Source organism: Myxocyprinus asiaticus, chromosome 39, assembly GCF_019703515.2.
Source record: "Myxocyprinus asiaticus isolate MX2 ecotype Aquarium Trade chromosome 39, UBuf_Myxa_2, whole genome shotgun sequence".
NCBI classification, from domain to species: Eukaryota; Metazoa; Chordata; class Actinopteri; order Cypriniformes; family Catostomidae; genus Myxocyprinus; species Myxocyprinus asiaticus.
The window spans coordinates 25843159-25854047 of NC_059382.1; the positions used below are offsets into that span (position 1 = coordinate 25843159).

The following is a 10889-nucleotide window of genomic DNA, read 5'->3' on the forward strand; positions in this document are numbered from 1 at the left end:
TAGATTTTGTTCAATACAAAAGTTTTAACAGGATTACTCATGAAAATAAATCTAATTAAAAATGTTTGACTGTTGATTTGAAATACTCTGAATACTTAAATGGGGAAGACACAGATGCCAGTTTTAAATAACTTTTATTTACTTTAGAGGCAAAGATTCCCAATAGCAGATTGACAGTGAAACCTATAACGGTCTCCCAAATTAGAAGGATCAGCATCAAAGTTTTTGTTTGAAAGATTTCACAGATTGATGGAATGAGCAGAACAAACAGGGTTAAGGCTAGAATCAGGTGTTGAGTTGTCCTGTTCCTTGTTGATCTCACAGCCAAATGAAGCTAATTACTGCTTTGGCAAAGGCTGCCTCCACCAACAAGCACACAGACAGCCTGGCAGGCAAAGAGATAGGTAAGAGAAAATGTTTGGTCAAGAAATAAATGTTGATTTCATAAATCATTTTGAGGGAGAGGAAAAAATGTTGTCAAACAAAAAAAAATATTATTCACTCACATTCTCACACACACACACACACACACACACACACACAAAAAACTAACAAGCAGTCAAACTGTTGATTACAAAGTGACATCAGGTATTTGTAAAGTGACATCATTTTGCATGCTTTCAACCAAAGGGACAGCAAATTAAACGACAAGAACCCCTGAAATTATACTCACAACAATTCCTGTCTAGCCTGCAGTTTCTTTGCAAGGTTGGGGTCAGCTTTAGAGCTGGTCTTGGAAGATTGCCAAGCCATACGAATTTCTACCCAATTCACAAGTATATGTAAAGATCAGTCCCATGCAGCAGACTACCTCATTTAACCAGCACGTTTTCATATTTGAGAACACTGGTCTGCACAAGGTTGTACTGAGAATTAAGGATGGTGCACTGATAAAAACTGATACTGACAATAATAGCAAGGTTAACAAGCTAAGATAGAAGAGGCGAGCTCAACCATAAATAGTACAGTGGCTTGAGGTTTCAGTAGAGTGAGAGCAGGGAGAGAAATGAGAATCCCCCGACTCAATCCTTTACTTCCCATCGTCTCTTTTGGCACGGGCTTGAACCAGCTCACATGGCTGTACCCAGTTGTTATCATGTAGTCCAACTCGACAGCCAGGCGTGTCCTTGTCTGTGCGCCGACAACACATCCAATAGGAGCGTCCATAAGGCAAGTCATGGTGGTAAGGTTTAGGGTGCCAGCGGCAAAGCGACACATCTCCCCTCTCATACTGCCGCTTGCACTGCTTGCAGGGGTCATCACGGTACAGCGGGTCCTGGTTCCAGCGAGAGTCAGTAGCGCGTACACCATAGGTCTCAATCAGGGTCTTGAAATCATGGCAGGTGCACTTGAGAGCTGCTAGCGATCGGGTGGGCAAGCAGCTGAAGATATTGACCATTATGTGGTCTGGAAGCAAAAGCATATATTGCCTTGGTTCCAGAAGCCGCTGGATCTGAAAGCGAATCTCAAGGAAGTCATGGGAGACATGACGGTAGAGGCGGCACAACGGAGGATCAGAACAATCATCCACAATAGCCAGTGGAGAGTCCGGCCTCTCAACTGTAGACCCCAAAGGCCCGTTGTTGTTTGCACAGTCTAAAGACCGCATCCCACTATTTACCCCTGAGCAACTTTCATCTTCAGTAGCTGGTGACTGTAGAAAGAACAGCTGGCCAGGTGGCGGGTCCTCTGAGGCATCGGTTGAATTGGCCCCACTGGGCAAAGCAAAACATACAGTCTCTTCTTGAACATTCTCTGTGCTGTCTTTCCCATAGAAGACACATTGGTCCACAGCACCGGTGACCACAACCTCGACATGGAAGCCGGTCACCCGTTCTCGAGCCCCTGCTGCCTTCTCTCCTATGGCAGGGTCTTGGTTAGGATCTGACGTTGTGGTGGGAGGCCTGTCGCTGTTGCCTTCACCAAGGGGATCAGCCTTTGGTGAGCCAGCCAGCAGGGCACCTGGATCTCGAGATGAAGGACTAACCAGCTGGTAGAGGTCACAAGTGATCTTTTCTTTTCCCCTGGCTCCTGCTTGCCCCCCTCTGACCCCACAACTCATAAACATGCATTTGGGGCGGCCAACAGGCTCAGATTGGGTGCGAGGGTCCAGACTCGACACCCGAAAAGCAATCCGTACTTCCCCTCGTCCATGGCTTGGAGCACCACCCACAGACTCTCCAGTGTGAATGTGTTCTCTTCCTGAACCATTAAGCTCAGGCCGCAGAGTTGTACTGTCGAGATTTTGCTGCCGAGACTCAAACTGTGCTACAGCCTGAGCAACCCGTCTGGATTCCTGCTGTTGCTGCTGCTGCTGATTAAAGTCACTCTGAGAAGTTGGTGCAGATGAATGGGGTTCTGAGAGTATTACCACCGGTTTTTGATGGACTGTATAAGGACTTGTCTGTCCATGAGCTACCATACCTTGTAGAGCCAAAGCTGTACGCTGTTCTACAAGGGCCACCATTTCAGCCACAGAGAGCAGATCTGTTTCACTAACTCCAACACCATCTTCTGCCAAGTTGGATTCTGCAGGTACATCAATAGCAACATTTTGAGCTCTAATGGGAGGGTCATATGAGGAACAGCGACGACGGCGCTTGGCCTTGGTACAATCCGTAGCCCAGTTTCCCTTCACTTTCATGGCATTAGGCCTGGGAATTCCAGCCCCATTACACTGGTGAGCTACAAAGAAGGCAATTTTTTCCTTGGTGTTACCTGGTTTGATGACATACCAGGTATCAAGCAGTACCCTGCCATCCTCCATCTGTGCACTGGGAGATGGGGATGCAGGTAGTGGTGGAGCCAGCAGGGTAGAAGATGAAGCTGGTGGGGTGTTTTCAGTGCCAACATCCTCATCTTGCTCATCACTGACTCCACTGGCCTCTATGGTTGTGAACCCAGCATCGTCTGCCTTGCAGTGGGTGGTAGTTGTTCCGCTGTGGATTGTACCATTGCTGTATGGCTTATTCTGGGAGTAGGTGCCAAAGGGGCGTGGGCACCACAGCCGGATGTGGGAAAAGGTGTCACGGTTCATTGTAAGCCCACAGGGAGCATACCTGCCTTTATGCTGGGCAGCTACTTTGCACTTCACCACTCATTCTCTCGGTTTAGGTCTGCAGGTTCCAGCTGGACATATCACTCCATCTGAGGACTAAAAAAAAAGAGAGAGAGAATTCAGAATAAATAATTCATATTATATTATACCTGTTCAGCTTGATATTTATTTAAAAAAATGTAGGTAATTATATTAAGATACAAGGGTCTGTCGATGAAAAGGATGTCTCTTAGTAACGTATATGTAGCTTTTTCCTGTATGTAGTGTTTCTGTGCCACAGAATTTTACAACCAGCACATTGCTTCAGATTAGAATATGTTAATGAAAAGAAGAATTCAAAGGTTTAAGTTAAATGTAAAAATTAAAAAAGCTAATTTAAGAGGGTAAAAAACACCAACTTCAGATTTCAAATGTTGTTGAAATAGTTTATATAGCATGCCAGCTCCAACTCACACTCCAAAAAGTGTTGTACAGAATTGTTTGCTAACTTTAAAATATGTGCATACGTTTCATGTACAGAACTGCTACTTGAAGATTCAAGCCATTTTTTACAGATCTGAAGACTCATCAGAAACAATATTGCCGTTCTACTGCACTTTGGCACAGGGCCAGGAAGACAAAGCATAAGGTTGCGCTGACAGGCTACAATCAATTATATTAATGAAATGACTGAAATGTCAATGGATTTTAATAGTCCACTAAATTGACTAATTATTCCAGCTAATATGAACAGACGTGAGCATGTAACTAGGTGCTGGCAAAGCTGTAATCTTCTCCACAAGTGTTATCTTAGCCTTTGTTGAATGTGGTTATGTAAAACACCACATCTGGCAAATCCCATTGCATGCAACACATATGGTAAGTACAGTTGACTTTATTTCACATCTGAAGCAAATGAGCTTTCAAGCCTTTACCATAATCAAATAACACCTGCACACTGCTCTTTCCTCTCTACTGATAATCAGAGGTAAAAAATACAAACTAGCTCCTTACATCAAGTGTTTCAATGTTCCAGTGTTTCCAATGGGCAATGCTTTTTAAAATTCAAGTTGCTATTTTAAGCCCACAACATTCTAAAAGCTTTTTTTTTTTTTTTTTTTGAAAGATGACACAACATATATAACCGATGCATAGAGAAACAGAAAGTAATTTGATAAAACAAGAAGAAAAAAAAAACAGTAATAACAGTAAACTTCCAGAATAATATATCAAGGACGTGAGCGGTTTTCAATAAATTTCCTTTAATTGATGACACATTAAACTGGTTCATTATAAGTACTATAAAGAAAAAAATCCTATGCCGAACAAGGATAATGTTATTTTCGTGGCAATGGGCAAAAATGTATTTAGTATACAAAGATTTGATGACTGGACTAGTGTCAGAAATGACCTTTTCGATAAAGGGGCAATAATTTCCCCATGGATTTAATTTTCAGGGGGACTGTTTACATTTACAAGGGCATTTCTTTCTAAACATATTAAATAATATTCTGTACTTTCATTCAAATACTTTAATCAATTTATTTCATTCATACATAAATTCTCAATCTGAAGTACCTCATACCCATAAAACTGGATAAATCAACATCAAATCATATTTTATGTGATAATGTGTAGAACTAGGCTTAGAATAGTATATTAAGAAATATATGAGATGTTATGAATAAATAAATAAAAAATCAGAAACTGGGGCTTTTTTTTTTTTTTTTGCCCCCACATTTTGAATTTCTGGGGCATTTATGCCACAAGCACCCCTTAATTTCTGACCCTGGACTGGACAACACCTAAAGCTAATCAGAACAAGCAAGTCGAAGAGATGATTCACTCGTGACTATATCCAATATTTTCGGAATAGCAGTTTTAATAAATGACAAAACAGATAAATTATTAGTTTTCTATTACTATGCCAATGTTTAATGTCAATATGACAATACATTATTCAGTTCATTTTGGGAAGAAAAAAAAATGGTGCAATTAAAACCGGATCCAACGTTCAGAAACAGCAAATAACAGAATAAAAGTGTAGCACATCTTCCCACTATGGGTGATACAGGTCTCATTAACCCTACTGCAGCAAATATCCAGAAAGTCAGATCCTATAAATGGTTCTATTTTTACATTTCAGAACCATAAAAGAAAAGAGAAAAAACAAAAATAAACATAAAAAGTGAATTATTTTGAAATGTATAGCATCTGTAAAAAGTGTTTGTTTTTTTTCCAGCTCTCGTCCGGTTCATTTGGCCTGCTGCTCGTCGAGTTGAACCATGACCTGTCTACTCGCAAACACAAAGACATCGTTAGTGTTTTACTTTGATGACTTAAATTAAATCGTTATCTTAAAACACCAAAGAGACAAAAAAAAAAAAAAAGCGCCTTTGGGTTTGTTTGACTTAGTGCAGTTAATCTGACAGTACTGATTAGCAGCTAGCTACTAGTCAGCTTTAACAGCTGAAATTAACTAACTTCTCTGCTTCAGTTTCAATTAACAATCCTGTCAGCCCTAATGATCGGTAGTGAGATCATTTATACTGTTATATTTTGCACTAAAGTTACAGTATTGAACGCTCATGTTGTTACATGTTGTTTAGCTAAGCTGTCTACATTAAATGTAAAGCTCAGCTTGCTGACGTTCATATGATTTTAATCACACACTACAAGTTTCCAGTAACTCGACTGTAATAAATGTTTTCAAACCTTACAACTTGTTGTGATCATCAACAATAACTAATTAGCCAAGCTACAACACTAACTGGACTGCTAGATTTATGTCTTCTCTTACCTCCTTTTGGGACAAGAACTCCGCTGATTTCGTTCCGACAGCTTTACTGTTATATCCAATATGTGGTTATATAGTTGAATTTAAACAAACAATCCTCCAGATGTCTTTGTGTGTCTTTAAAAACAGAAATGAAAGCTGAGGTCGCAGAGGTTTTGCAGGTAGGCTGCTAGCATTTGTCAGCTAACTCGAGATTGGAGCAAAAAATCCCAATATTCGTCTTGCTTTATCAACACTGGTATGTTGATAAATACTATGCTAACATTGTCGTCCCTATTCTTTAACTAGAGTTTCAATGCCATTTCATCACAATAAAAATAGTTGATAGTTCCTCGAATAGCAATTGAGGAAGGCCATTTTGTTGACAAGCAGCTGCAAAACGCTTGTAGCCAATGGGGAGCAAAAGTTGATGGTATGCCCATATATGGATGTTCAGACTCCCCCTCTGTCTCTACACCCATAAAAGTCAAATCTGAGCAGTAGACATAAATCATGGTGGGACTGCGTTTTGTTTTCATTAGGTCTATATGAACCCAATGCATGTTGATGCGGTGTTATTTTAGATGTAGAATTAGGTCCTGTTTACTCTTATGCACAGAAAATAGACCCTGCTTACATTAGAATTTTAAAGTCTAATAATGCACATACTTGTAAAGAGATTTACAGATAAACATAAAACAGTTAATGCACATACAGCAAATAATTACTGCTATACACCGATCAGCCACAACATTAAAACCACCTGCCTAATATTGTGTAGGTCCCCCTCGTACCACCACCATTCGGAGTAAATTCTAGAGACAGTGTGTGAAAATCCCAGGAGATCAGCAGTTACAGAAATACTCAAACCAGCCCATCTGGCACCAACAATCATACCACGGTCCAAATCACTGAGATCACATTCTTTCCCCATTCTGATGGTTGATGTGAACATTAACTGAAGCTCCTGACCCGTATCTGCATGATTTTATGCACTGCAGCCACATGATTGGCTGATTAGATAATCACATGGATGATTGTTGGTGCCAGATGGGCTGGTTTGAGTATTTCTGTAACTGCTGATCTCCTGGGATTTTCACACACAACAGTCTCTAGAATTTTCTCAGAATGGTGCCAAAAACAAAAAACATCCAGTGAGCGGCAGTTCTGTGGACGGAAATGCCTTGTTGATGAGAAAGGTCAACGGAGAATGACCAGACTGGTTCGAACTGATAAAGTCTATGGTAACTCAGATAACCGCTCTGTACAATTGTGGTGAGAAGAATATCATCTCAGAATGCTATTATGAGATGCGGGTTGACGCTGTTTTGGTGGCACGAGGGAGACCTACATAATATTAGGCAGGTGGTTTTAATGTTGTGGCTGATCGGTGTACATTGATGAAAACATTTTGTGACATTTAGAAAGTGAAATTTTTGAGGGGAAATAAATAAATGAACAAATGAATGAAACAGATATGAAACATGATATTAAATTAGATTCCTTGTGTTGGGATGCATTTAAATGTTTAAACTGATGAAAAACAGTTTTGCGCAGTTGCTTCATTGTTTAAATAACTTTTCTCCCATCCGACAGTCTGCCCAGGAAAATATAGCCTCCTCACATGCTAGAAGTCATATATCTTGGATGGATGGGTGTTTTGTTCACATGCCATACAGTACAACATTACAAAATTATTGGATAAATATTTTGACCATAACACTTCAGATATTTGTTTTAAGTTATTATATATATATATATATATATATATATATATATATATATATATATATATATATATATATATATGTATGTATGTATGTATGTATTGTATGCTATATATGTGCTAATTTATTGTTACTGACTGCCTCATGCAGTTACCCCTCTTTGCTTGTCAGGAATGTCCTGTCTCCTCCATCTCATCACCACTCATCAGGGGACATTGGGCCTGTTCTGTCCCATAAAACACGTGCGGTTTTTGTTGTTGTTCTTAGAAGATTATTGTTGGTAGCAGTGGTGTAGCCAAAGGTGGGCTGTGGGCCTGGGCCCACCCAAAGTAGACCCAGGCCCACCCAGAATATTAGAGATTATTCTTTGGGGGGCACTGGGGGGGTGCAAGGCGAGGTGCAAAAGTTGTGAGGCGCGGTGCAAGCGCAAGGTGAAAGTGCGAGCGCAAGGCCTTGAATAACATATAACTTGTGAGTAAGAGCAGCCGGTGGAGTTTCTGGTGTCCCCCTAGGTTAAGATGGTGGTCCCCTAGGAAGTTGTGCCCTATGCACACTGTGTAATATGCATATACAACATGTTCTCACCCAAGGTGTCAAAGACTGATGCTTGTGCAAGAGCCCAGCACGTCAATCCACAGACGCCAAAAGCGCCCTCTGGCGTCAGTTTTACAAATCATCCAGCAAGTGGGTTCTTTTCAACGAGAGACCTTTGACGTCAACTGACCGACGCAATGGGCACCAGAATTTTAGCATCGTTTAATTATACTTTGGGGTTCAACTTTGTCATCGTGATATATTGGGGGTATGATTTTCATTTAATTTGAAATCAGCAACATGTATTCACAGTGGTTAATATTTGATCTGTTGTTTATCTGTCTGTTTAATCTCTCTGTACACATCCTGCACAAGTTTCATTATAACACATTCAAAGTTTGCTGCCTCAAGCATAATGACACAGGTTTGACATCAGAGACTCATTGATTATACCATTGGCTCTCGTGCATCTTGTGACCGTTTGTCACGAGCTCAAGTATTGACCATTGGCTCTGATCGATTACAACGACCTCAAGTTCGGTTGTACTTGAATTATTTTAATGAGACGAGCCGGTAGAATCAGGATGACACAGGATCAGGATGCCTTCACGGAAGGGGAATATTTTTACCGATTAAAACCTTCAGTTTCACTCTGCTACACACACAATGCCATCGTATGGTTTGGAATATTATTATAGTGATCGTGATTGTAATTTTATCTGCTTGTTACGTCTTCTCTGTTGCTGAGAACTGGATGAGTTTAGGCATAAATGTGTGGTTGGGTGCTTATAAATATCTATAAATAGTGTAATGTATATCAAATTATGAATATCTAAGTGTCTCTTTCACATTTTATATTGTTGATTATCGGTTAGGTTTAGAAATGGGGTTGGGTTAGGGATCTAAAATATTATATATGGTTGTATAATGTAATATCACACTAATATATTTATTAGTATTATAAAACATTGAGGTTAAGCACACAAAATAATATTCAACTCTCGTTGAAAACAACAGAGTTTCTCACCGCTTCAATGAGAGGACGCCGGGGCATATTTGGCGTCATTATGCAGACGCGGATGGCTTCTGCAGGGAATGAGAACGGGTTGGCATATAGGGAGTGGCTGTAGGCTACTGTACACACCTTTTCATTTAAAACTACACAACTGGTTAAGTGCAGTTAGTATTGTGTAATTCTAAACACATTTTTTCAGTGTTACATTGTGTGAAAAATATGGTAAAAGTTATTTCTTTTACTCATTTTGATTTTCTACTTTGCACATTAAATGTGTTTAACTCTAAACTGTGTTGTCCATATTTGCTGTAAAATGTTACATTTCTTTCATCTTTGATCCTCAATTATCTGCACTAAACCTCTGTGGTCCATTAATAATAAAACAATTACAATTAATACTAATACACCATTAAAATTATTTGCTTATGTTGTCATTTATATGAGATTACCAGTGACATGTGAAAGCCTTAAAATGTACACTTAAAATTTCCATAAACACATCAGACAGAAACGGTTCTACGTGAATACATATATCTTCCTCTTGACATGAATCGAACAGCACAATGAGTCATAATCAGTTTGGATCTACTCTTAAATAAATGCTGATTAATGTTGATGCATCACAATGTGAAAGCAGGCACTATTAATTGAATTCATCATTTATGTTGTTTACAGACAAATAGACCTCAATATTCACAACATTTATTAATGCTCCGGACGGTGCGTTGCTGGGAAGTTGAGTACCACATCCTGTATTACTATCCACAGATTCCACACCATACTGAAAAATGCTCATGTTTGACAGAAATGCATTATAAGTCATGGAAAAGATTTGTGATGTGAGTCTTTGAAGCTTAATGGTTTAACAAACTTTTGGATGGCAGAGACAGTGCTTGAAAAAGCATAAGCCTTGTTACGGTTTCTCAAGAATAATCTGGAAAATTATTTTAGACTGCCAAAAAATAAATAAATAAATATTCAATTAAATAAATTCCATTAAAATGTATTTATAAAGCACTTTAAAAACTACAGTAGACCAAAGTGTTGTACATTAAAAGCAAACTTACAAGACATTTTTTTATATATACTTAAAACACATAAGAACTCAAAAGAGAAACTCATAATAGGGTCTGTACAGCACACAGTGACCGTTATGAGGTTGCAAAGGCTGCAGAGAACAAGTGTGTTTTTAGACAAGTTTTAAACATATTTATAAGGGTAGAGTAAAAATACAGTAGAAAGAAAGAATAATAGTAAAAGGAAAAATAGAAGGAATATTTAAAATTGAAATGGTTGAAAATGCAGAGCCCATTTATGAAATGAAGTAGTATTGTCTTATTGTAAGGTTCCATTTAGATTAGGTGTAGTGCAATTGATTGACATATACTGAAAGAGATGCGAAAGCTTGTTCTTTCCAGAGAATTTTTAATGCATCACAGCTTGTTCAGGTACAGGAAAATAATTGCAGCCATCTTCATCATAAGGAACCAACACACATTTGGTAGTTGGTACTCTTAAATTACATTGTAATTAAATTGCAATAACCACTCAACTAGTTATTACAGTAAAATATGTAGAATGAATAGAATACAGTACAAGCCCTCTAATGTTGACATTGGCTGTTTGTATGTGTATGAAAAATGTCATAGGTGAAGAGGGGAACTGTGAAATAAAATTGATAAAAAGACAGTGTGAGTTAATGAACAGTGGGTAACATTTTTATAAAACTGTCATTAACAACTTTAATAAACATTATTGCATTATTTAATGAATTGCAGATCATTTAATGTACATATTGAT

General features: G+C 38.8%; 1 protein-coding gene across 2 annotated transcripts; it reads right to left on the reverse strand.

Moving 5' to 3' along the window:
- Positions 1 to 118: 118 nt before the first annotated feature.
- LOC127429548 (F-box only protein 46-like) lies at positions 119 to 6213 on the reverse strand. Of its 2 annotated transcripts, XR_007895307.1 has the most exons (3): positions 5838 to 6213; positions 674 to 3154; positions 119 to 385 (listed from the first exon to the last, which is right to left on the reverse strand). XR_007895307.1 is itself a non-coding variant. In XM_051678661.1 (2 exons), the coding sequence occupies exon 2, from the start codon at positions 3035 to 3037 to the stop codon at positions 1031 to 1033; it is 2007 nt and encodes a 668-aa protein (XP_051534621.1). In that variant the 5' UTR covers positions 3038 to 3154; positions 5838 to 6213; the 3' UTR covers positions 119 to 1030. The 2 variants fall into 2 exon arrangements, 1 of the variants encoding a protein (XP_051534621.1); XM_051678661.1 differs by having other exon boundaries at positions 119 to 3154.
- Between the last annotated feature and the right edge of the window lie 4676 nt (positions 6214 to 10889).